Raw genomic sequence first — 27,715 nt, 5'->3', positions numbered from 1 at the left:
GATGAACTCCACTTGAGCACAAACCTTGAAGTTCTTCAGAGGCAGCGCATCTCCAGCTACTGAAGGTCTTGGCTTCAAGAAAGGGTTGATGGTTACTTACAAGAGCAATGGGAAGGCAGGAGAGCAAGTACCTTGTCAAAGGTAGAGTAAGAACTTAAGCCGTCAGACTGAAAATAAAAGCTGTCATTGGGAGACTTGATCTTTCTTCTGTTGATGAACACAGAACCCTATTAAGCAATGTCGTAGATATTCACCAGGCGTAAGTTGTTTATAGGATTTTATTTCTAGACAAGCTGTAAATCAAGTCAAACTTTCTTATGTGGGACCCCTGAAATTTTTCAGAGTTGTTCAGCCACATCAGCAGCAGATGTTTGAAGAAGAAGACCTACCAGCGAGTGAAAATGAAGAGCAGCCTGGTCCATCAAAGCGGAAACGCCAGCCAAGCATGTCTGAGACGATGCCTCTGTACACCCTGTGTAAAGAAGATTTAGAGAGTATGGATAAAGAGGTGAGCTGAACTAATTCGAGCAGGTTTCTGCCATAATGATTGTTAGTTATGTGTATGTCATGGTTTGATGAACACAGATTGACTGGGATGGGAATCAGGAGCATATCACTTGCCAGCTTCTGGCAGTAAGTCCTGTACAAGGTTGTAGTCATAACAGACCTCAAGAGTTATCTTCAGAATATATAATAAAAGTGTAAGAAACCTCGTACTTCACCAAGCAAAGAAAGTTAATGTATACAGCATAGCATAATTTTGAGATGTGCTCTTGCTAGAGAGGTCCTGGAGGAACTTTGAGCTGGTATTGTAGGGAAAGGTCCAATAACTTTCAACCGCTGTGATGATCTAATCTGAATTAGATTAGATCTGGGAACAGGTTGCCCAGAGAAGCTGTGGCTGCCCCATCCCTGGAAGGGTTCAAGGCCAGGTTGGATGAGGCTTTGGGCAACCTGGTGTAGTGGAGGGTGTCCCTGCCCATGGCGGGGGGGTTGGAACCAGATGATCTTTGAGGTCCCTTCCAACCCAAACCATTCTATGACTCTCTGAATTTCAGATGAGTGAAAGCTTGTAACCTTTACCCGGTAACTCTCGGAGGCTTTTTTGTTGTTCCAAAGTATTTTTCCCATTAGATTGCAGACTTTCACAAGAAATAGTATTTATTCTTGTCTTGATGCCAGTCCCTGAATCCATCTGTCTCTTCCTTCAGTGTTGTCAGTGGTACTTAAAGCAAATTGTTATTATGTGTTGGTTTCGTGTTTTCTGTGTACTAACATTTTTCTAATGATGAGGCTTTTGGAAAACATTAAGGAATTGCTATTGCAATGTGTGCACTGAGCCAAAAGAAAGCATGCATGTTTTCCAGAATTACTGCAGAAATTATTTATTGTTCTGTTTTTAAAGATACTATTTAGAGACCTTGTTAAAAATCTGAATCTTCTGGTACTATTCGTTTTATGATTGATTGCACTCTACACTGCTATGGTTAGACCAAAGAAATTAAAGTTTTTCTACCTGTCCTACAAATATGAACATCTTAATTTGCAGTGATTTGTTTTTAAATTATGCTTTGACTTAAGCTGCATATTATGTTGGAAACTAGACTGCTTGAACTTCGGGACAAATGAGGCCCAAATTTCGGTATGATTTTTTTTTTTCCATAGTTGACTTAGCTTTGGTTCCAGTAGTATGATTTGAGGTTTCAGTTGCTGCCAAAATGTTTCCCTTCCACCAGACTCCGTTAGAAATTTGTGTTGCTTTCTTCACACGCTTCACTTTGTCTTTTTTTGGTGGGGAGTGTAAGTTTTGGGTTTGTTTGGTGGGAAAGGAGGGGTGGGAGTTTCTGGTATTTCTGTTCCCCAAGATGGTTTCATCAAGGATCAAACATTAGCACTGACTTGAGAAGAGGACACAGAGGACATATATTGAGGAGGTTGATGTGGACGTGGTAGTGCCATGGTTGGTTGTTTCCTGGGAGCTGACTATAGAGACAGCCAAGGGAGACTTGCCTTTGTGGACTAGCCTTGGGACTACTGGCATCACCTTGGTAAAGATAATATATTCATGTACCAGGAATGTAGTGTAAGTAATAAAGCAGAATTTTATGGGATTGCGTGGGAGTACGCTTATGAAACGGGGAGGACGTGTGGTAATATAGTTTGTAAAAATACAAAAATTTTAGTGGAGCATACACAGGAGGTTCTGCTGTCAGGAACATCATCAAATAAAGTGAAAGTAAGTTCCATAATCACTCTGGTGACACTGGGACTAGTTCAGCTTCCGCAGAAGGGTGTTTGCCTGCGTCTCGTTCTTCATGAAAACACCATAAAGGGGAAGAACCCTTCTGCAATCATGTCACTAAAAGGTGTGAAATTTCTGCTTTCTGCCACAAAAATGCTTTTGCTTCATTTGTGTCCGTTCCAGTGGCTGTGCCAGGCGCGAGTTCTGCAGCTGGTCGTGGTGGGGCGAGGGGGTCCGTTGCAGGTACAACGGTGATGTCTTACTCCCCAGCTACAAGTGCTCGTGCTGGGACGTGGGGTTAGGAGTAGGTGGTCCAAGAAGAGGGAGAGCAAGTCACAGCGTGACTTTGCTGCGGTGTGAGCCAACCCAAGCCTCAACTGCTCTGCTCCTGCCCCGGAGCACTGCTGGTAAGCATGGGACCATAGGGCAAGCCAGTTCAGGGAGCTGGTTTGGTCAGAAAAGATCACTTTCCAGATTAATCTTCATCGTTGCCAGCTTCCTGAAGTACCTGATGGTGGCCACTGCCTGAGTGGCAGCGTCAGGAGCAGGCAGAAGGTGGGAAGAGCTGGGAACGAGCAGTGAAGGCAGAACTGCACCCACTAGCTTTAAAACTGCATCTTCAGTGCTTCTGCTGAATTCCCTGGCAAGTTCAGATAAGGATTTTGACTAGATCAAAAGGAGTCTCGTGGCTTTAGGCACTGAGGGTTGGGGTTTTTTTCCAATGAAATGAAGTAGGGAATGCAAGCGTTTATATATACTGTTTCTGTGGACGTAGAACAGGCAATAGCTAACTCCTATGTGCTTAACATCAAAAGGAAATCTTGCTTTTTTCCTTGCAAAAATCTCTGAAAAGGCCACACAGCCCCACGCAATACAGAATTTGCATGTAGTTTATAAATGGGAGAGTTTTTGTTACGAGAATCAAGATGGAAGCCAATAAAGAGAGTTATGATTTATTCCCAAATTAAATCGCTTTCCATCCTTAACCTATTTAAACATCTGTTTGTCACTTTTCCTGGTAAAAAAAAGTAGTATCTGTTCCAATATTCCGTGGGGAGCAACTGCCATGGATAGGCATCTCTACTAAAATCTGATCTTACATGGATTTTTATCTTCTCTTATGATTTTTAGCTCTAGTTGTGCTATGGATCCCAACTAAGTCAAAGGAAATGAATAGCATCCCAGCTATTGGGTTGCAATTTAAGGTCACTTAGCCTTTTGTATCTTTTTTTCAGTGCCAAACATTTGGGAGACGAGATCCAATGGTAGCTTCTTTTCCCTCTGACGTGAGGAACTGTTTGAACTTTAGGAAAGTCCAAGAACAAGAGCATTCAGCGTAACAGGGCTGCTGTTCCCAGGGCAGTTGCCAGGGTTGCTGCTGTTTGTCTCTGCTATAGAATAGGGAGGAGAAGCAGAATGAAATGCTGCCAGTTGAATTAGTGTGGGGGGGTTATGGCTGTTTTTAAAGGCCTGGATACATTTTTATTTCTAAAAAACTGGCTATCTGATATCTAACCTCCAAAAGATGACTCCCATAAACATACTGTCTGTATCAGATTGCATCTAGTGTAGAATCATGGAATGGTTTGGGTTGGAAGGGACATCAAAGATCATCCAGTTCCAACCCCCCTGCCATGGGCAGGGACACCCTCCACTACACCAGGTTGCCCAAAGCCCCATCCAACCTGGCCTTGAACACTTCCAGGGATGGGGCAGCCACAGCTTCTCTGGGCAACCTGTGCCAGTGCCTCACCACCCCCAGAGTGAAAAATTTCTTCCTTATATCCAATCTAAATCTCCCCTCTTTCAGTTTAAAGCCACTGCCCCTTGTCCTATCACTACATGCCCTTGTTCAGAGTCCCTCTCCAGCTTTCCTGTAGGCCCCCTTTAAGTACTGGAAGGCTGCTATAAGATCACCCCGAAGCCTTCTCTTCTCCAGGCTGAACAGCTGTATGCTGTGATCTTCATGGTATGTTACTGGTTTCACCAAAGGGCAAGGACTGAAAACCACCTCGAAAGGGGAGATTTCCAAACAGTTAAATGCAGTCAATAATAACGAACTAAAAATAGCTCTTGTCCACAATACCTGCTCCAGGATGACTTTTGCTTGCTGCTTTTGAGAAATCTCACTTACAGGGAAGGTATCTACTTTTCCTTTCATTGACTGAAATTTAAACTGAAGGAGGGGAGATTTCAATTAGATACAAGGAAGAAATTTTTTACATTGAGGGTGGTGAGGCACTGGCACAGGTTGCCCAGAGAAGTTGTGGATGCCCCGTCCCTGGAAGTGTTCCAGGCCAGGTTGGATGAGGCTTTGGGCAACCTGGTGTAGTGGAGGGTGTCCCTGCCCATGGCAGGGGGGCTGGAATGAGATGATCTTTAAGGTCCCTTCCAACCCAAACCATTCTGTGATTCTATGACTGTGTTGGCAAGTGACTGTTGCAGAAGCCTGTCGTGTAGGCAAAGGAAGCTGGGCTCTGTGCAGGTCTTCCCAGCCCCATTACAGCAGGAGTCCACTCGCCCACCCACCTACCAGAGAGGTACAGGATGGTTCAGTACGTGGATTTGGTGGGATTGTGTATTGGCATCATCCTCCCCCTGGGCTGGGTGGAAGCTGCCAGTCTACCAGTCACTACAACACTGTGCAGATGTGCTGTGAGTTTACTGGCAAAAACCAGAAGGTGGAATCCAGGCTTCGAGTGGCTCCGTTCGTTTCCAGAAATATCATTTATTAGCGAAAGCAAGTTGCCCCAAGGAAGGTAGTGGCATACAAATCATGTGAAGGCATACATGTGTCTGTCCATTCCTAACTCATCATGGCCCTCCAGGGTGACGTGCAGTTCCCCTTCGCAGAGGTTACTCATGGATCATCTTGTGAGCATGTTTCTTCAGCACTCCTTGAGAACTGCTCCTGTGAACTTCCAGCACGTTGATTCCTTTCTGCACTCATACAATTACTTATATGCTTAAAGAAGGCCAGCAAATGTGATCTATGATCAGTGTTTAATAAATTCTGTTAGTCTTGCTGATTTTAGAAATTAGTTTTATTTCCTTTAAGCTGTTGTTAATTCCTTTTTATTAAGGATGCTTTTCTTCTGGATTTGTATTTCTAAATGATATTTGGAGAGAACCTTCTGAAACTGGGCTGGTATTATGTACAGTTACCTAGTCAAGTTGCTCTAATCTTAACACCTTCATGTCCTATGTGCTGTTAATAAGCTGTGTTTGGTTTTACATACTAATTGCTTCTGGATAGACCTTGACTTTGCTTTTCTGTAAAATTTATTCTTTCTTCTTTAGTATCTGTTGCAGACCCAAAAGGTGATTTATTTTTTTAGCCCTGTGCATTGCACTAGCTTGGTTTTTAAAATGTTTAATTGAATCAGCATTATATAATGGTAAAGAAATTCCCTTTCGTAATCAGTGTCCCTTTCATTATTAGGTTGACGTTCTTGTGTATAATAAATCACTTGAGCTTGTCAGGGTGTTGGAGAGCAGCATCTGTGTCTTGTCCGGTGTCGTAATCTCTGACATCTAAGGTAAAATATTTTGCTGGTTTCCATCCTTCTCAGTCTGGGACTTGGGAGAGGGGATTGGAGTGAATGTGATACCAGTCAGACCTCCAGCTTGCCCATCCAGCTTCAGTTAGTGGAGCTGCAGTGATGCCCCCCATCCAGCTGGATATGTCCGTAGCAGCTGCGGAGTGACCGCACTGCGAAGGCATGTTCCGTGCATCGGTGCCTTTAAGTGTACACATTTTTCCGGAGTGGGAATTGCCTAATGAACTACTTCTGCATCAAAACGATTCCGTTGGTTTGGTACTTATTCTGCACGTTCTTTACCCTTTGACTGAGTTGGAATTTGTGCCGGTTTTTGGCCGAAATGACAACATTCTGCTCTTACGTAAGGTCGTTGTCGCTCTGCGTTTTGCTTTTCTCCAAGCAGATTTATCCCTTAATTTCTGGTTTGTGTTTTAAGTTAGTGGCTATCCCATGCAGTGAATTAAGAGGCAGTATTTTCCTCCTTCCATGTGGTGAAAGCTGTTATCTCAGTACGCAGTTGGGCTCTTGGTTGGTTTAAAAATACTGATTTAATGCGGAGGATGCGGTCTCCAGCACAAAATAATTCTGCCTGGGGCTGGCTTGGGCACCGCTTTGCGCATGAACAGCTCTCTGAATTTCCACAACTGCATCGCTCAGATGAAATTTCTCGTGTGACACCTGAACGTGTAGCATAGAATCATCTGGTTGGAAGAGACCCTCAAGATCATCGAGTCCAACCATTCGCCCTGCACTGTCAGGGTCCCTAAACCATGTTGCTCAACACCAAATCCACATGGTTTCTAAACACCTCCAGGGATGGGGACTCCACCACCTCCCTGGGCAGCCTGTTCCAATACTTCCCAACCCTCTCTGAAAAGAAATTCTTCCTGATATCCAACCTAAATTTCCCCTGGTGTAACTTGAGGCCATTCCCTCTCATTCCATCATTCCTAACGTGGGAGAAGAGACCGACCCCCATCTCCCTACAACTTTCTTTCAGGTGATTGTAGAGAGCGAGAAGGTCTCCCCTGAACCTCTTCTTCTTCAGACTGACCAGTCCCAGCTCCCTCAGCCGCTCCTCACAGGACAAGTTCTCTAAACTCTTCACTAGTTTTGTTGCCCTTCTCTGAACCCGCTCCAGCACCTCAACGTCCTTCTTGAAGTGAGGGGCCCAAAACTGGACACAGTACTCCAGGTGTGGCCTCACCAGTGCTGAGTACAGGGGACAATCACTTCCCTGCTCCTGCTGGCCACACTGTTTCTGACCCATGCCAGGATTCCGTTGGCTTTCTTGGCTGCTTGGGCACACTGCTGGCTCAGTTCAGTCAGCTGTCGACCAGCACCCCCAGGTCCTTCTCTGCCGTGCAGCTTTCCAGCCACACTTCCCCGAGCCTGGAACGCTGCAGGGGGTTGTTGTGGCCCAAGTGCAGGACCCAGCACTTGGGCTTGTTGAATTTCATACAGTTGGCCTCGGCCCATCCATCCAGTCTGTCCAGGTCCCTCTGTAGAGCCTCCCGACCCTCAGGCAGATCAACACCACCTCCCAATTTAGTGTCATCTGCCAACTTGCTGAGGGTGTTGTAAACCATACAGATGTCAAATTTATTAACAGGCTATTCTTGTAAATTGGAGCCCCTTATGAAGTGAAAAGAGGGATCCTCTGTGCACACTTGCTGCTGTTAGTGAGTGTCATCCAGACACCTTGGCCCTTGGAAGTTGAGATCTGCTTTACAGGTATTAGACTGCTTCCTCTCTAACTAAACTGCTAAAAAAAATTTTGGAGGTAGTTATGGGTGGAAGTACACATGTGGAGAAGTATTACAGGTAAATGTGCTGCTACTCTCAAAAATTTATGAGACAACAAGAGCACGTATGAAAACAATTTGCCAAAACATCTTGTGGCATGAGTAGACCTGAGGGCCCTCGAACTGGCTGGCCCTCTTCCCACCTTCCTGCACACCAAGAAATGTTTCTTTGTTTTGTAATGAACGTAGCCTAAAGCTGTTGTAAACCAAGGAAAGTATTTTTACTGCTTTTTCCTTGATTAAGATTTTGACATTCACCTCTGTCTAATATGATTAAATAACACAGAAGTAATAGAACATTAAAATATGATAATGTTAAAGCACTTATTTCACCCATAACTCATCTGATTAGTAGAGAAAACTGAGTAAAGTTGTCTAGTACTATTTTTTAATAGTTTGGCAATGAGAATCAGCAGTGTAGAATTAAGAGATCAGTACAGTGGGATGGAGAGAGGAAACAAGCACTTCAAGGCAGCTGGGTATCAGTCATTTGTTTCTGCCTTTCTTTGCTTTGCTTTGAAGAATTCATTTTCCACTGGGGGAAAAAAAAAAAAATGGAAACAATTCTTAAAAGTAGCATTGCATTTCTGTTGATTTTTAATTACAGAAGATATGAACATATTAAAAATATAAATTAGTATTGGTCATGTTGAAGTGGTAGGTAAATCATCCTGACCAGAAACGTTGACACCCTGACTGTTACTCAGCTAATTGAAAGAACTCCAAAAGAAATGCAGCGTGGATAAAGGTGGGGAAATCAGAATGGATTATCAGCATGAGGCATATATTTTCCTTTTTTTAGTCTGATATTTATCTGCAGACTGTTAGTTTATGCACTAATTGCATAGAGCTGGTTATCTGCTAGTTCTTGTTTATTACGAGGGCATCATGGTCCAAGCTTGCCCTAGCAGCTTTAAGTGTTTATAAAGAGGGTTTTTTTTATGTAATATCATGTTTTAAAAGGAGATAAATAATTACAAAAATAGGAAAAGGATTTTTATCTGATTTGATGTTGTCTCAAGTAAACGATTAATTTGGGGCAGCTTCTGTTTTTCTGCACAAGTTGCTTAGAAAACATTATTTAAGCACAGTTTCTGGTGTACTTGTACATCTTATTTTCATTTTTGAGTTATTTTTATGTATTTATATGCCAGGAGGGAATATGGGGAACATATTGGAACCTTTTGGCATTCAGATGGCACACTGTATAAATATCTGCGTTTTGTAGATAAAAATGGAAACTACCTATATATGTAAGGATTAGTCTGATGACAAGCTGTTAATTAAAAGGTGATATTATTATATAGAATCTTGTGCAAAATGAACACTTACAATGTTGCATTGTAAGTGATCTTGGGTTTTTAGAGGGTTTTCTCATAAGTTACTGAGGAAAGTAGTTACTCTTTATATGTTCCAATCATTCTCCTAAGCACAGAGTAAAAAATTATTATGCAAATAGGATTAAATCTAAGCTCTATGTGTTCATTTCTGCAGATATGAACAATTTCTTTGGCTTTTAAACTATGCCTGGTTATATAGCAAATGAGTTATTCTAATGTTATTCTAGATCAAATGGAAAATAGGTCTATAAAGCTTCCACCTCTAGCATTTATGTACAAGTTGTGAAAAAAGTGAAGGTTGACTAGTCTATAGGGAAGAATTTTCCATACGTTCTGTTTGGTTTTTCTACCAAAGCTGATAGTACACTATGTATCTACAGCCTTCTCTGCTTGACCTTAGTAAAAAGAAGCTGTAAGCCTTTTTCAGCTGTTTGCTTGCTCACTGAAAAGGGGGCAAAACTTTAAATAGAGTTCAATAACCTCACCTTCACATAGGTGTCTACCTCCATATTCTAAATTAAATGTAGCTAGGCTGTCAAGACTCATTGGCCATGGTTAAGAATGAGTTGTCTGAGCCACATTAAACAATTTGCAAGCTGGTCTCTAACGTGATTCTGAGCACCTGATTGAGCTTCATCCAAAGCCTAATATGCTTTTACATTTACATTTGAGCTGTTGTTCTTGGTGAGTGATATTTAAAAGTGTCTGCTGGAGTCCTGGTCAAAGTCTGAACTGTTTCTTCGTAACTATTTCTTTTGTTTTGTTTTATCAAGATGCCCTGATACTTGTATTTCAACATAAGAATAAATATGACTATGCAATATAGCATAATATATGCTAAATGCTGTGCAGAATCTTTATGAATACTTGCATAATGCTAGTCTGCTATAATTATTTACAGATTTAATTTGTGTTTGGAATTGTGGGGTTATATAAATGCAAGTTCATTTTGGTGACCTAAAGGGCAGGTCGTCTGTAACTGCAGCATTGAATGACACTTTGTACCATTACTCTTTAATCAGCTGTTCTGGATCAGTTACCATAAGGTGACTTATTTTGAAATTGAAATTATGCATCGTTGCAGTTGCTCTCTTCTAAGATGTCTTTGAGATAAAACATCATTCCTTTGCCTTAGTAGTCCTCGTTCTTGCCAGGCACCAGCTTTGGAGAGCACTGAATGCAGCCGCTCAGCTCTGACTGTGGGATAGTCCTGCAGCTGCGAGTGCTCTAGCTCCTGTGTTGGCACCACCAGGAATATTTCTGTTCCATGGGCAGCTCTAACAGAGATTATGAAAGCTGCAGAAGTAGAGCCACCTACTGATAAAGAAAAAAAAAAAAAAAAATCCCTGCTGCAATGCAGTCACAAAAGGGATCTTACCTGGATGGCCATGCTACTAGAAGTTTTTCATGTCTATAGTAGTGACATTAATTTAGATTTTGAGAGAATGTCGTTGTTGCTCTGTATTGTTACGGGGTTTGTATATGAGCGTCTGCTTCCTCTTTGCCAGTTGTCACAGTCAGCTACAGACAATGTTCTCTCTTGCTCCTCGTAGCAAATATGATGACACCACTTTCTGGAATGAACAGAGACAGCTGCCTAGTGCAGATATTTTAGTGCTCCAACATACACAGAGGTATTGAGGACTGGATATAGCTGGCATACTGCCACACAGAGATCATAGCAGAACCTGCATAGTTTTCATCTCCTTGATATTGAGCTTCTTCTAGAAACTGATCCCTCTTCAGCTCCTGGGCTTATCTTTCACTGTGGTTTGGATTGGTTTTGCTTTATTCTCCCTTAACTTACTCCATGCCTAATTCTGGCTATCGAGTGGGCTAGCTATGCAGGGCACTTGCACGCACACAGTGCTCACGTATTTTCACTACTTCACTTAAAAGCTGCATGTTACAGAGTCTGTTTGCAGTCCCATTGCCCAGTTCAGCAGAAACCCTTTCAAACCCGACCTGTCTTCACTGTCATCTGTAAGTTTCTAGTAAAGTCAGTTCAGAAATAGTTTTCCCCAGTGCTGATTATTTATTTGAGGTGGCTTTGTTAGCTTGAGCACATTGATAAATGGCTCTTGGCTCTTGTGATAATGAGACCAAGCTAACCAGGCTTACTGGAGAGGGATGTTCGTTGACCACCAAGCAATGCTTCACGAAGCCAGCTGATGTCTGGCTATGCTAATGCCAAATTTAGGTTAAAATCAGTAAGTAGTGGCAGATTCAAGCTGACTCTACCTATAGCTAGCTGGGATCAGGGTGGGTTTGCTAGCTTCTTCACAGTATGCCGGAATAAATCTATACAAGATTTATTTTGTATAAGATATATATATATAAGATCTATACAAAATCTTATCTTTATTCCCCAACACAAGAAGGACATGGAGCTACTGGAACGAGTCCAGAGAAGGGCCACGAAGATGATCAGAGGGCTGGAGCACCTCTGCTATGGAGACAGGCTGAGAGAGTTGGGGCTGTTCAGCCTGGAGAAGAGAAGGCTCCAGGGTGATCTTATAGCAGCCTTCCAGTACCTAAAGGGGCTACAGGAAAGCTGGAGAGGGACTTTTTACAAGGGCGTGTAGTGACAGGACAAGGGGCAATGGATTTAAACTGAAAGAGGGGAGATTTAGGTTAGATATAAGAAAGAAATTCTTTACATTGAGGGTGGTGAGGCACTGGCAGAGGTTGCCCAGAGAAGCTGTGGCTGCCCCATCCCTGGAAGTGTTCAAGGCCAGGTTGGATGAGGCTTTGGGCAACCTGGTGTAGTGGAGGGTGTCCCTGCCCATGGCAGGGGGGTTTGAAGTAGATGATCTTTGAGGTCCCTTCCAACCCAAACCATTCTATGATTCTGTGATTCTATACTGACCACTGCATGTCTGTGTCTATATAGCAGTGGTTTTGAGCTAGTAAGCTCTCCTGTATCCCAGTTGCTCTACACAGTGGTAGTTTAAGTTCCTTTGCAGCTGTAATAACCTGTAGAAAACATGCACTTACGGGTAAATGAAAGCAGATTTTTGCCTGTCTTTTATTCTCACCACAGTATTTTCAATTTCATTTAGTAGACTGTGACTTCTGAACGGCTTTATATGATGTTGAACAAGAAGTTTGGGAGTCCAACCTTTGAAATGGTCAAAACCCCTCTTTTTTCTCTGAAATATGTATGTGGAATGAATATTTATTCAGTCTCTCTAAATGAAACATATGCTTTCATTTAACCTTGGGATGGTAAAACCTAGCACGTGCTAAGAGAGTTGTTAAAACATCTGGTAACAAGGATTCATTGTGAGAAAGTTGTGAAACAGTCGAGATGCAAAAAATATGGGGTTTGTCTCCATGTTGTGCATACCTGAAACTCTTTGTTACAGCCTTCAGTATATCTTCTTTGCAGGGTGAGGATTGTTTGAGTTCTCTTCTACTGGAGTAAAGTCCATAGTTGTGACTCGTTCTGCAAAGACAATGTTTTCTCATCATGACACTGCTCAGTAAGACTGCGTTTTCCATCGCAGCATTTCAGAAGTTTGGTGTTTGAGCTGAAGCACATTAGAGCCTTAAATGTAATCTAAATGATCTGGAATTCAGGTTGAAGTGATGAGAAATTAGTTAAAATCAAGCTCCCTCCCACTCTTATTTCAATGGAAAAAACAAATGGGCGAACCCTTAAATGGTTCTCAGAAGTTTTCAGGGATAATGTGCTAAATATAATTATTTTACAGGTTGGCTACAGCATTAATGCCTTTGGGGATGACTTGAAAGAGAATATGTAGATAAGTATCCTGGTGCTTTTTTTCAGAAAAAGCTGAGGTTTTTCTGTTTAGAAGTGTGGGCTGCAAAACCAGTATCACTCTTCATATTTTTTAAAAAAATAAAATTATTTTAAACCTTTTTCACCAATTCAGCAGATGTTGCCAGATAAAATAGTGAGGAGAGAGAGAGAGAGAACTGTCCCATTCTCTTTTTAAAACCAGTCAAGCTAGATTGAGGGAGGAGACCTGCCCACAACTGTTCAAAGCTGCCTCTGTGTGTCAAGAAATACGGTATCAACTGGGCCAAACTGGGAGTGAGTTTTAGCAGTAGATTACACTTTATCCTAGTCTTTGTTATCTAGGAATCCCGTTGCTTTTTAGGTTTGGGCAATCAATATGTTATCCTCTACAAAAGACTCATGAAGGTAAACACCATAATGGATGTGTTCAGCGTTTATGGATTTATTTTTTTTTAATTTTTGTTTTGTATTTTGAAGTGCAACTTCAAGAGAGCAGATGCTGTCACTTGAACATATTCTGATAATCAAAAAGTTGTTGTAAAATGAAGCTTAGGTCCAAAGAAGACTTGCTCTGAGGGAATAATTGGAAGCAGTACGAGTAGACTAAATATTTTTTTTTATGCTAAGTGATTTGTACCCAAATTTCTATTACTTTTTTATAACATAAATAATATAAAACCAGATTAGGAGCTCAGAAACTGTCCAATCCCTTGATACTAACATACTGATACTGTACTGCCCTCAGCACTTTGTTAGCATCTCACTACAGATGCCTCCCCTTGGCAGTGCAATGTGTCAGAGAAGATGGCTCGGAGTCTGGGCACTGCGCCCTCTCCAATTGCCATGTGCCATTTTTAATAGTGCATTAAGATTTCTGACTTAATGTGTCAGTGGTATTTTGTGATAGTATTTAAACACCTTTTGCGTTAGCAAATTAGATTAATTTATGTTGCTAAAAATACCTTGATCACTAGGCTGTGCGTGCCTCTTGCTGAACCTCGAGGAATGGGAAGAATGTCATGACTTCTGCTGGCAAAACTGAGCCTCAGGCAGTAGCCAGCTCTTAGGAGAGACTTGCAAAATTGTAAAGTGAAGCTGCTTTTTGCTGCAGCAAAATACACCTTCTTTAAAGTAGAAAGGGTGGCTTTGAGAACAAAAAGTATCACGATACTGCCCTGTTTCAAACCAAGGGTGAGCAGCGCTACCGTAAACTGTTAGTAGCAGGCTGAAATCCCTGAAGTGTCCACCTGTGTTACCTTTTTTTAACAAGCATGGATATTTCTAGTCTTTACCAGGCCTTTTTTTTTGGCTAGGAAAAGATTGTGTTCGTTTGGTGCACCTGAAAGGTAATTTCTATTGATTAAAGATCATCGAAGGTCTGTTTGTGTAGGAATTTTCTCCTTCACCCTAATGAGTTAGTGTGCATTAGTGTTCTGTTTGTATAGCACCAGCAGACTCTCTAGGTTCTCCAGTCTCTGGTTATTTAAATAGTGCTTATTTCCACAAAAATAGTCTAACAGAATTTGGCTAAACCAGACGATTATACTCTGCCCTCGTGAGACCTCACCTGGAGTACTGCGTCCAGTTCTGGAGCCCCCAACATAAGAAGGACATGGACCAGTTGGAGAGGGTCCAGAGGAGGGCCATGAAGATGATAAGAGGGCTGGAGCACCTTTCCTATGAGGAAAGGCTGAGAGAGTTGGGGCTGTTCAGCCTGGAGAAGAGGAGGCTCCGGGGTGACCTTATAGCAGTCTTCCAGTACCTCAAGGGGGCCTACAGGAAAGATGGGGAGAGACTGTTCAGGAGGGCCTGTTGTGATAGGACAAGGGGTAATGGTTTTAAAATAGAGGGAGGTAGATTCAGGTTGGATATTACCATGAGAGTTGTAGAAGACTGGAACAGGTTGCCCAGAGAGGTGGTGGATGCTCCATCCCTGGAGACGTTCAAGGCCAGGTTGGACGAGGCCCTGAGCAACCTGATCTAGTTGGAGATATCCCTGTTCCTTGCAGGGGGGTTGGACTAGATGACCTTTGAAGGTCCCTTCCAGCCCTAACCATTCTATGATTATCTGTGGAATCGCTCACTCCTTGAAGACAAAGGTTTGCCTAAGGTGAAATCAGGACACTGAGTCAAGTGTGGCACTTCTTCAGCTTGGGTTTTTGTTCCCTTGCAGGTGTTTTGGTTTTGTTTTTTAAGATTTGTAAGTATGGAAAGGATTGCCCAGTGACACAAATTTTACTGTCCGTAAGAGAATCTGCTGATAGTGCCAGTAAGCTGCAAATAGTAGGGGATGATTCGGTTTGAATTCCATAAACTAAATCATCTGCGACTATTGCAGCTTACTGGAATCTGTGTTGACCACAAAAGAGCACAGGATAATAATTCTAGCATATCTTTTCAAAGTCATTGATCTGCTTGCTGTTGCAGACTTCCACTCTTCAGGCTGGGGCTACGCATTTAATAGAGATGCTTATCCAAAGTTTGTTCCCAGTGGTTTTTTCCTGCTGTTGTGGTGTGGGCATTGGTGTAGACATCAAATGAAGTGGGACACGGTGTAGCTAAGCAAATAAAAAAAGCCTAAAAAGGTAGTCGGAGGCAATTAAGCTGTTACTCTTGCTGAGATGTTGCTTATCAAGCAATGATAGGACAAGGGGCAATGGCTTTAAACTGAAAGAGGACAGATTTGGATTAGATCTAAGGAAGAAATTTTTCATTCAGAGGGTGGTGAGGCACTGGAACAGGTTGCCCAGAGAAATTGTAGATGCCCCATCCCTGGAAGTGTTCAAGGTCAGGTTGGATGAGACTTTGGGCAACCTGGTGTAGTGGAGGGTGTCCCTGCCCATGGCAGGGGGGTTGGAACTGGATGATCTTTGAGGTCCCTTCCAACCCAAACCATTCTGTGATTCTATGAGATAGTTGTGTTGCATGTTGCCAAACTTAGCAGGAGGATGGTGAAAGTGGTGGCCCTCCTTCCTCCTGCCCTCTGCTCATCTGGCAAGACCAGGATACCCTGTATTTAAATGTACACCTCCCACTTATTTGTTGACGTTGTACTCAAGCATGTTTCTGCTTACCACATAGTAGCGTTGTGCAGGGGGGCGAAAAAAATTTGGGGTAAATCTAACTAAATTCCTCTTCCCTTTTGATGCTCAGTTTTTGTCCTGTAATTTCAATGTTTTCAACCTGACTCTCTGAGAAAAAGCAAATCCAAAGTTTTGGATTTGTGAAAATAAAGCCAAACTCCAGCATACTACTTTCTCCTATATTTTTTTTTTGTTTAAATTTATAGTCTTGATATTTTTATTTCAATTCTTATTAAATTACTATCTCCTCAGAGATCAGAATATTTTATTAATTTTAAGGGTTGATTGTCTGTCCTAACAGGAAAAGCCATGCAGTGTTAAAACAAACACATGGCAACTCGTTAAATGATGATGATGAGTTCAGTAGCTGTCAACAACTGCCGAAGAGTTTAGAGAAAGAAGACCAGGGCACACAGTGACAGGGCAGGAGGCAATAGACACAAATTGCAACATGGTTTGCTCTGACTGTTGTCCTGGTTTCAACTGGGACAGAATTAATTTATTAATGTGTATTATTATAAATTAATTATTTATTAATATATTTTTTTTAGCAGCTAGAATAGCTCTGTCTTTGAGATCTAGTCTGAGATTTGTTACCTGAAGAATGTCAGTAGCGCACTGATGTTCATAGTTGGCACTGAGACCTCCAGGACCTTTCATCTTCCCATGTTTTGCCAGTGTACAGGAGCACAACAGGCTGGGGGGGAGCACGGCCGGGACAGAGGGTCCGCAACTCCCCTTAGGATTTCAACTTAGGATTGAGGGCCAGGTTGGCCAACAGAGTATTCCATATCATGCAAGGCCAGGTTGGATAGGGCTTTGGGCAACCTGGTGTAGTGGAGGGTGTCCCTGCCCATGGCAGGGGGATTGGAACTGGATGATCTTTGAGGTCCCTTCCAACCCAAACCATTCCATGATTCTATGCCCAGTATATGGATGAGGGTTGACCGGGAAGTTTAGAATGTTCTCTTCTGTGGGCCTCTCTTGATCTCTGAGTTCTGTCTCACTCTCATTTTTGGGCCTCTCACTCATCCGAGGTTGTGGTGTTGGGATTTACCTGTTTCGGGATCACTTGCCGAGACAGGATGGGCGTTGGTTGCTGGGTGGTGAGCAATTATCCTATGCATCACTTGTTTGTATATATCATATCTATATATATATATAATGATAATATTATTGTTTTATCATTACTACTTTTGGTTTTATATCATTATTATTGTTCTTATCTCAACCCATAAATCTTCACTTTTCGCCTTTAATTCTCTTCTCCTTTCACCAAGGGGTGGAGAAGGGTGAGGGAGAGGCTGCGAGACATTTAGTTGCCTGCTGGGTTAAACCACCACAACTGTATATAAGGCAAAAAGTTTTTATCTTGAGGGTGTTCAAACTTTGGAACAGATTTCTCAGAGTGGTTGTGGATCTCCATATTTAGAGATACTCAAAACTCTCTTGGATAAAGCCCTGAGTAACTCGATACAACTGGACCAACTTCAAGCAAGGAGCTGGACCCAGTGACCTTCAGAGGTCCCTTCCAACCTAAATTACTCTGTGATGCTAAGTTTTTACAGACTTAACAAATTCTTGGATGTGTTTTTTTTTTTTTTTAAATAGGTAGAGTAAGTGAAATAGAAAAAGCAAAATTAATAATCTGCTTAATGGAAATGCTGAACACTTAAATGGTTTCCATTTCCTTCCAGCTTGCAAGTATTGATCATATTTAGTAGTCAAATCCTATGATTTTCAGTAGGGAAACAAATACTGAAGAACACGTGATTCATGACTGAGTATACAAATGTACACTCTTTTTTTTTTTTTGGACCAGTTTTGGTTTCACCAACTGTTTTGGCAAAATGTGTTTTAATTTAAATGTAGTGATTCAAGACGTGAAGGTCAACCTCTAAATGAATTGCATGTGAAACAAATCTCATAAAAGCTTTTTCCCTAAGGTTTCATAATATTCCTTAAACTGTTTACAGCATTTTTTTTTTTCTAATCTTTCAAAGTGGCTATAATAGCACTGCCAGACTTGATATTCTCATCTGAAGCATGCCTTTATCAAAAACAGGAGAGTGCAAAGACAGTTTTCAGTGTATGGAGATTTAAATAGAGGAAAAAATACTTTTTCTTTTTTGAATGATGAGCAAGACTAGTTTTTGTTACACTTCTGATTTTACTCATTCACCTCCTGCTCAGATGAGCCAGTGGTAATTGTGCTAGAGAACAGTAAAATCTGCATTTGAAGTGCTTGAGACAAAGAGATGTTGAAAAAATAATCAATGTGTTATGTGACTCTCAAAATTGAGTCAGAAAGGAAAGGAAAAAAATGCTCTAATGCCAAAGAAAGAAAATAGATGAAACGTGAAGGGCAAGTTCTTCTGAGATTACTTGGAAGAAACAGGAATGAGTTACATCACACATTCTCCATTAGATTTCACGTTCGAGGGACAACTTAACCTACTTCAGACAGTTTATCCTTCCAGTGACCTCTTTTAAAAAGAAAATAGTTTGTTTCAAAGTGGTTTAAATTCAGCCCAAACCTCTTGAATACAGACTTTGGGTATTGTAGGAAAGTTGAATTATTCACATGCATCGTGTCATATCATCACCTCTGAAAGGATGTTAAAACACTTGCTAGATTTTTTGGAGACGTGGGTGAGAATGTCTTGCTCCTCAGATAAGTGTTCCTCAACATTCAAGTGGTAAGAAAATACATAAAAAGCTATTCAATTCATTGAGACAAAAGCTAAAAGTTTTCATGTATAGAGGAAAAAATAAAGATCAAAGAGAAGTCAAAGATTATTAGATTAGCTACCATATTTGGAAAAAGAAATCCCGATGTCAAATTAAGTGACTTCTTTCCTGTCCAGTAAGAAACGGTCTCTTGCTGCATCCCATAGCTGCTTATAGCTATGAAAGTTAAGAGAAATTAGTATTGTTAGCTCATTTCAGCCAAACTCAATCATGACTTGGAGATACTGGGAAGAGGCACCAAGTAGTGCAGGAATCCAGACCCAAAATGGGGGTTTTCTTCTATTTAGGGTCTTGCAGCTGAGCTATCCGAGTGCTGCAGAGAACATCAAAGGTTTCAGCTGCTGGCTCCTAGCATCCTTTTTGTGGTCACACAGCCAAGCTTGGAGAGGAGGAAAAGGGTCTTGCTCAACTCTACCGTGCCACATCTGCATTCATTTCATGGATCACTTCCCTGCAGAGAACCCCAGGGCAGCCCTCTTCGTCTGGCTCTTCCTCTTACCAAAAGCCAGAACTTTTTGTAGGGAACAGTCAGGAACAGAGTAAAACCACATTCCTTCTTTGAAGAGCAGCTGTAGATCATCCTCTTTCTCGCTGGCCTGTGACTTGTGTTGTTGGAGCATTTTCTGGAATTTTGGCGTGGATGTTTTCGGCAGTCGAAATTGAAGAATTGTTGCATTTAGCAGCCAGGGAGCTCTCCTTTCTGTTAGAGTAGTGTTGTTTTGGAAACGCTGCAGCCAAAGAACCAGAGAGCTCTACCCTTGCTGCTGCCAGTAGGCTCCAGTGATCCTTCCTTGCAGCACAAGTACAGGCTGGGCGAAGAATGGATTGAGAGCAGCCCTGAGGAGAAGGACTTGGGAGTGCTGGTGGATGAGAAGCTCAACATGAGCCGGCACCGTGCGCTGGCAGCCCAGAAAGCCAACCGTGTCCTGGGCTGCATCCAAAGCAGCGTGGGCAGCAGGTCCAGGGACGGGGTTCTGCCCCTCTGCTCTGCTCTCCTGAGACCCCACCTGGAATACTGCGTTCAGCTCTGGAATCTCCAACACAAGAGGGACATGGAGCTGTTGGAGCGGGTCCGGAGGAGGGCCACGAAGATGATCCGAGGGCTGGAGCACCTCTGCTATGGAGACAGGCTGAGAGAGTTGGGGCTGTTCAGCCTGGAGAAGAGAAGGCTCCAGGGTGATCTTATAGCAGCCTTCCAGTACCTAAAGGGGCTACAGGAAAGCTGGAGAGGGGCTTTGGACAGGGGTGTGTAGTGATAAAACAAGGGGCAATGGCTTTGAACTGAAAGAGAGGAGATTTAGATTAGATCTAAGGAAGAAGTTCTTCCCTCAGAGGGTGGTGAGGCACTGGCAGAGGTTGCCCAGAGAAGCTGTGGCTGCCCCATCCCTGGAATTGTTCAAGGCCAGGCTGGATGAGGCTTTGGGCAACCTGGTGTAGTGGAGGGTGTCCCTGTCCATGGCAGGGGGGTTGAAACTAGATGATCTTTGAGGCCCCTTCCAACCCAAACCATTCCATGATTCCTCTCAATCCCAATCATAAGGTAAGGTACAGTCAGGGCAGCGTTGGAATGCCATTCTTATTTTTCAGTGATTCCCATCAAGTCTGTCCTGCTGGATAGGTGACTGGCTGTATTCTGGCCCTAGGGATTGTGGTAATTTTGATTTTATTCCCAGACTTCACCATTTAAAAAAAAAAAAAAAAAACAAAACAAAACTACAATGTAGATTTACAGGCCTATTATGATTTGAGAAGTTTTTGGCAGAGGATTTCTTTTGCAAGCAGAATAAAGGAAGGGAAGATTAGAGGTATGGATGGCTTTTTAATCGGATAAAGCTGTGGCTTCCAGGCTGCAGTGATGTCACTGACTCAGGAAGGCTTTGGAGAAGTTGTTGTATTATCTCCCTTGAGACATTTTCACTTTGAATTAAAAAAAAAAAATCATTGTGAAGTTTAAAATTGGTAACTTTTAGTGCACGCGAATTTATTTTATATTTCAGGAATTAGTAGTTAGGAGTGTGCTTTTATCCCTTTCCAACATATTACTGATTTCACCAAAGAAAGCCATTTTCATTATGCTGATGATGATGTTTTAGAGGGATTGCCTAGAATCCCTGAGTCAGCACTTCAGACACCCTAATTACCAAGACTTGACCTCCTGTTTCTTTTAGCAGTTTCTAAGTATTTGTGCCAAATATCTCAAGAATATTTATGAAGTTTCTACTCCTATCTAGGCATTGCTTTTTAGACAGAGAAATTCAAAGATACTCAACTTCTAAATGGCATTCTTTGAAGGATGAGCAGGATGAAGGATCCTCACTTGATCATAACGAGGATACAGGATTGTCATTAGTGTTGTGTTTTAATAACATGTCATCTCTAAGTGACATTTTATTTCTTTTTCCATCGATGTATTAACTGCAGGAGTAAAACCCAAACGTAGGGAATTGTACGGGTGTAGTCACTGTTACCTTTTCATCTGCAGAAGTTAAGTGGTCAAATTAACAAATTTTATTTTTTTTTTCCCCCCTCACATAATTGCTTTTCATCCTAAAACTGATAGGTCTTTGCCAGAGGGGTTTTTGTGAGGGTCTTTTTTCTGAAAGGTGGAGAGAAACAAACAGGAAAAATGTGTTTATGAATATAACAACAAATAACAAGAGTATTTCAATAGAGTAGGTGGTAAAAATTATGAAGAAAAATAAGTTCCCTGATTTTGAAACTAATTGGATGTTCTAAAAGCTTGTCATGAAACCGTTTTTAAACTATTAAAAACATGATTCTACTTTGAATTTTTTTGCAGTGTGAATAGCTATGGTTGTCTGATAAATTCACTTAAGGTATCTTTTTTTTCTCTTTCTATAAAAGGTTTGTTTGCTTTTGGAATTTCAGTGGAACTCTGAAATTTTCTTTACACTTTGGTGTCGATATTGCTTCTCTTGAGCTATTTGGCTTCGTGAGAAATGAAAAAGAAGTTATAGATATATTGCTGAGCTCATCCCCTTTTATCATAGAATCATAGAATGGTTTGGGTTGGAAGGGACCTCAAAGATCATCTAGGGATAAAGATAATAGCATCAAATTGAGATCAGTGTAGATCAGTCCTAAAATATGTCGAAGGGCTTAAATCTCACTGCCTCAATGAAAACAGAGTTTGTTTTCCATTTCTTTTGAGAATTCTGGAAGATGAAGATGGTCATCTTTATATTTTTCAGCACAACTTGCAATTTAGTCATGAGTCAGGCCAGAATCCACATTTTGGGAGTCTTTCCAGTTAAATTGGCTTGTAAGGATCTTCCATCATTAATTGTTCCCATATGCAATGACTTTCAAAATTTGCTATATTTCTGATTTATTCATGCGGTTTAAATGCCCTTCTACAGAAATGGGGCATGTTTGTGTCCAACTAACTTGATAATTCTAATATTAAATGGCATTCTAGACTTGAAAAGAATGATGTCATCTTTGTGCAGAATGGAAGAAAAAACGCCCTGGCAATAACTAGATGGCGACTCTGTCAAAACCATTCACACAAAGTAGATTTTTTTTTTATTTTTTTTTAAAGTTCAGTGTGTGAGAGGCAGTTGTAATGGTGAAGGTCTATCAGCCTAACTTTGTCCTTTGAAGACCTGAACGTAGGTTTAAATACATGACTTTCTGGCAAAGCATTGCTTTTTGGAAGGAAGAAATGGAATTTGAAACGTGAGGCTTGCTGGAAAGGAGGAGGTTCTGCTGTTTGACTGTCACTTGCTGACCATGTTGGCTACAGTGAGGATCTTGCTTTCCCTTATGCTGGCAATTCTCCTCAAAATTATTTTTTTAGGATGCTTCGAAGTACTTCTTACCTTTTTTTCCATTATTATTGTTATTCCTACACCATTTCTCTTTGCAACAATATAGATGTGCTACTTTCCACTGAAGATTCTGCCCAAGATAAGGAAGAAACATGATTTGCTACTACCCTACAACAGGAATAGCTGAGTAAGGCTTATAGAAAGAGAATAAATCCTCCAAATCCATCTGTTTAACAGAGGATTGAAGATAAATGTCATGTTTTCATCTTTCTGAAGTCACCAGCAATTCACGTGCCTCCTATTCGCATAGGAGGCATCTATGTGCTTGGTGGAATTGCCTTATGGAGCAACTTCATCATGGTGGGTCATACACCTTTTTTTTTGATTAGGACATCAGAAAAAGCAACTGAATAGGTCTGTGACTGTTACCAAACATCCATGTTTTCTATTTCCTCTCCCTCCTTGCTTGCAAGCTCTCCCTTGAGTTCCCTTCCTCTGAAGAATGTATTTCATTTACTTGTATTTCCAGTAGAGTACTGGTGAGGTGCAGATCTTCTGCACTGAGTTGGGTAAGCAGAGGGCAGCTTTGACTTTCCTTCCATGCATGTCAAGGTAAACAAAGAAATTAGAGGTGCCTTTAGGATGGACCAGATGCAAGTGACTTTCTTACAGCTTTCTTCTGACTTTTGAGATCATCAGTGTAAAAGCAGTGGACAAATCTTTTGGTCCATGTTCATATACAGAATTTTTCTTCTTGATGAAGCAAGCGTGGGGTTGGTGAGAACAGAGAGTAGCTGTGAAGCATGTTTTAACTTAGGCTGAGATAAACTGCTTTTAGGAAAAATTCTGAAATATCAGTAGAGAAATACTCACACGTAGCTTCTTGCCATGTCCTCTGCCATTTGCAAAAATAGAGACTGTGGTGTCTTCGCCCATGTTTTCTCATGTTTTCATCTCTTTCTGAAGGTTGAATGCTGACTCAAAAGAGAATATAACCTTTTGAAGCTCCACAGGGTAGCTCATGAGTATGATTTGCTTTTAATGATGGTTTCAGCAGTTCCAGACCTGTCAGAGCAAATTAGCGTGTTCGTAGAGGAGTGTCAAATCCCATGCTAACTTTTCAGAAGCAAAGGCCAAACAAGTGTTTAATGAAATGTGTAAATGTTTTGATAGATTTGCCTTTATTAATTAGCATAAGCAGACAACCTGGTTGGAATGGGGTTCTGTGCTTTCCGTTCCATTCATGCTGTATTATTTAGGAATATACTTCTTCAAAGTTATATATCTATCAAGGAATACATGTAAATATAAGAATCCTAATTAGCTAGAGATTTTGCTATGCCTTGCCTAAGTGATTCTATATAATAGCATAAAATATGTATGCTATAAAGTAAATGTTATTTTAGAATAGTATAAAACATCTATCCTGTTAATTTCATAAAACAGCACTTGTTTCATTAAATAGTTTCTTGTTTACAACTGTTCATGTTACAATAAAATGCAAACACCTTTAGGTGTGACTGTATAATGTATGTGAGTATGTATTTATCTCAAGTTAAACATAGACTTAATATATTTAATTTGAATAGAATGTTGCTAGAGCTGTTACAGAAACTGCATTGAAGACGTTGGGGTTTAATTTGAATTTTCAAGGAGAAGGTCAAGCAAGGTCGAAGCATATTCTTAATGATTATTTCAGAGGAATCCAGTAATTATGCAAGATTGACATAGAATAGTCTGTTAGCAGATACACTGACTCTCCACTCTTTGGCAGGTGGATGACATCTTAGGAGAAGGCAGTGATGAAAGTGATAGTGAAAAAAAAAAGCCAGAAAAGGAAGGTGAAAAACCTGAGATTAGTGCAACAGAGACTCTGGGAACAAAAACAGATCAGAGACCTGGATCATCATCATCGTCGTCGTCATCATCATCGTCAAGTGAAAGAAGCTTAACAGGCAGTGTTCCCAGGTATGAGTTTTTCCAACGTAAAAAGAGGCGTTGAGTGATGTTTCCTTGTGCTGGTGCACTATTCAGCATGCTTTGTGGCAATGGAATCTTTTTGTTGTTGTTAACCTCTGTATGTAGGTAACTATTTTTTTATTTTTTTTTTTTTGGTAACTGTGAAATTGTCGTGCTTACCTCTGTGATGTTTTGGGATTGATGTAAGGAAATGTCTGTTGAGAACCAAGATACTGCCTGATTTGAAAGAATTGAAGAACAGTGAACTGCACTTATTTTAAAGTTGTCTTGATCCTGAATCAGATATGGGACAATGTCCTCTGCAGTGTTAATTTAATTAAAATAAAGCACTGTTTTGGAAAGCTTTTTTTTTTTTCTCATCCTGAACTCTTGAGACTTTTTTGGGGGGAAAGTCATAAAAATAAAGTTCTTGAGATGGTTTTCTGCTTTAGTCTCTTAGAAAGAACTTTAAACTTGCTAGTCTCTTCTGTAAAAACAATTTTAATGTCCCACTATTGACTGCTGAATGATGACTATCAACTAATTTACTAGTAAACTAGAACTAGATAAAACAAGTGCATATTTCAAGTATGTTAAGGAATGGTTCTCAATCTTCAGCCCCTTAATAATTTTTAAGCCTAACAACAAATAGAGAACAATATAAGATGAAGATTATAGCAGTTTTAATTCAGAATTGCTGTACCACAAAGTGCTAAAAGTGCAAACATGACTCAGATGTGCATTGTAGTTTCTTTCTGCTCTCATAACCAGACTCTATTCTCACTCATAAGAATTTAAACTCTAATAGTTTTTTCTTTAATGGGGGATAATATAAGTAGCAGTAGGGCTTAAACGACTTCACATTATTTTAACTTTTGTGAGCTTTGTTGTAGTGCACAAAGAACATACGAGATAAATTGTGAAACTACCACAGAATGTCGTAGGTAAATATTCATAAGGAGATTTTTGTTTGGGATAGCAAGGTTGCTCTGTGTCAGGAGTCTGTTGGAGAAAGAGCTACATGGGAAGTTTGCACAGGCCTTTTAGTTTATGGTGAGTATGTCTAATCATTGACCGCCTTCAGAAAAAGGTCAGTCTAAAAGGTGTAAGAATTCCCTACTAAATCCATTTTGGAAGAGGAAAGGCAGTGAATATTTTTGGATGACCATTGGAAGCAGCAAGGATGGCGATGGCACATCACTGTTCATTCATCCCAATACTGTCATGTTTTGTTGTGTAGAAAGTGCACCAAATTCTGAAAAACAAGAGGCAAAAAGAGCCATGTTAAGGAATATTGCTCAGAGTTATTGCTAAATACTATTCCACATGTTTGGTTTACCAGGATAGAGCGAGTACATTTGTAATTAACTTTTGCTCTATGTGGGAAAGCTCCAAAGCAAGTTGGCAGTGCTGCACTCAGAAGCCGTAATTCAAGAACTCAAGAAGCCAGTGGTGTTGCTTGAATAAAGTCTTGGAGGGCTTCTTAAGTAACTTTTCTTGACCTTTCTACCTCTTAAGAGTTTCCTTGTCAGTTTGTTAAATTGCATCCAGGATTGAACCTGAACGGAATGCTGGAAAACCTGTTCCCAAAGTGCTGGTTCAGGTGCTGACCCCATGTCTGCTGGGCAGGAAGTTCTGCGTGATAGAAAGGAGCTCCACCCGTCATCCTAATTCCTTTCTGAGTTGGAAGTTTTAACTTGACATTTGCATGGTCAGTCAGTGCTGGGTGTGCTGAAGAGGTACCGTAGCAGAGGGGTAATGTAAAAAAATGGAAATTAATAAATTAAAAAAAGTAGTTGTTTGTAGTCTTCAGATTTGATCAGCCTCTTGTGAGTATGACCTGCATAACAATAAATTTGCAGCTTGCTTTTCTTTAGAAAAATCTAAACGAGGTAGACAAGTTTTTATTCTTAAATAGTCTTGATCTTTGTGCAGATAGTACTTTTCTGAGCTGCTTCTTACCTAATTTTTTGAAATAAACACTGCTGTTAGAGTGCTGATCCAGCTTTTGTTGAAGCAAAGAGGAGCCTCGCTTCAGCGGGAGCTGCACTTGACCCCCCCCTTATGGTTCTACTAAAATTTTCTGCTTAAAATGAAATTCCACTTAACGTAGCCGAAACGCATCACACATGGAATTTATTGCTCTAAGTTATGAATAAGGACTTAAAAATAGTGAAAGTGCACAAATTTTTTGTTTTAATAAATCGTGAAGTGCACAGGTGTGTTTTAATAAGTGTTAATAACCATTAATGGTATATAATTAATTAAATGGATTTTTTAATACATCATGAAAGTGCACAGGTGTGTTTTAATAAGTGTTAATAACCATTAATGGTATATAATTAATTAAATGGATTTTTTTAATAAATCATGAAAGTGCACAGGTGTGTTTTAATAAGTGTTAATAACCATTAATGGTACATAATATGAAAAAGCTTTTGAGACTAGTACAAATAACATTTATTCATAAGAGAAGACTGAATGTTTAGCTTCCATAGTACAGTATATACGTAGCAATGAGGTGTCTAATTAATTGGGATATTTCAAGCTTTAAGTTGTCGGTGCAGTTTGCTTCATTTTTCAAGCGCGTTTTGATTTCTTAGCTGTCTCCAGTGAGACCTGAGTGGTGGTTGAACACATCTGCAGGTCTCAGATTTCCCCTTATCATCTTAAACTTGCGTGTTGTGAAGTGGTTGCCGTAATAATATGTACTGAACAAAGATATTCCATGGTAGGATGCTGCAAAACTGGTTTGTAGGAAGAGGAAAAAGGAGGTGGAAGGCTGTGGCAGTCTCAGAAGAATGTATTTGGTAGAAGGATGGACATGTGCGTGAAACGAATAACGCTGCTGAGAAAATGAGCTGAGCAGTATGTCAAAGGCTGGGTTTTAGCCTCTTTCCATTTGTAGTTCCTGGAGAATTCCAGTGGAGATGTGAAGCCCTGCACAGCAAATATAAGTGTGCTTTGTGTCTGTTGACTTGCCCGTTTCCTGAGGCACCGCAGACTTTGAAAACAGTTAATGAAACGCTTCGGTTGTGTTACTGAAGCACTTCGTTTAATGAGATGCACTTCATTTAATAAATTGAAATGTTAAAGGAATTGGGGCAACAAAACAGGAATTTGAGATGTGCCGTCTCCAACAGCGTGGCATTTCACTATGGCATGTGGTTTTCTAGAATACCTCTAAAATTTCTCTGAAGATGTTGGAAGTATTTAGTGGTGAGTGGGAGGTAGCAGGAAAAAAAAAAATCACAGAATACTAATTTAGTTTCTGAGTAGTTTTTTTCATGTGAGATGGTTGATAATCCAGATGAACCCTTCCATTTCTGCGTTCATACGCTCTAGTGCAGGCTCCGCAGTCCCGTTTTGATCCTGGAGGGTAAGGACATGATGGGAACCTTTTGGATTTTTGAAGGATAGCTCGTGCTGCAGACAC

At 40.8% G+C, this 27,715-nt stretch overlaps 1 protein-coding gene across 1 annotated transcript in view; it reads left to right on the top strand.

The window, feature by feature from the left end:
• The window catches only part of CTDP1 (CTD phosphatase 1), a 107,339-nt gene that overhangs the window by 49,399 nt on the left and 30,225 nt on the right, over positions 1 to 27,715 (top strand). The window contains exons 11-12 of the mRNA XM_086614229.1: positions 343 to 508; positions 24,095 to 24,288. Coding sequence (XP_086470355.1) covers positions 343 to 508; positions 24,095 to 24,288 — 360 coding nt within the window. The remainder of the gene's footprint in view (positions 1 to 342; positions 509 to 24,094; positions 24,289 to 27,715) is intronic.

This window comes from Tauraco erythrolophus, chromosome 7 (genome assembly GCF_009769465.1).
Source record: "Tauraco erythrolophus isolate bTauEry1 chromosome 7, bTauEry1.pri, whole genome shotgun sequence".
Classification (NCBI taxonomy): domain Eukaryota; kingdom Metazoa; phylum Chordata; class Aves; order Musophagiformes; family Musophagidae; genus Tauraco; species Tauraco erythrolophus.
Note: the sequence above shows the minus strand (reverse complement) of the source record. Positions and strands in the feature narration are given on the sequence as shown.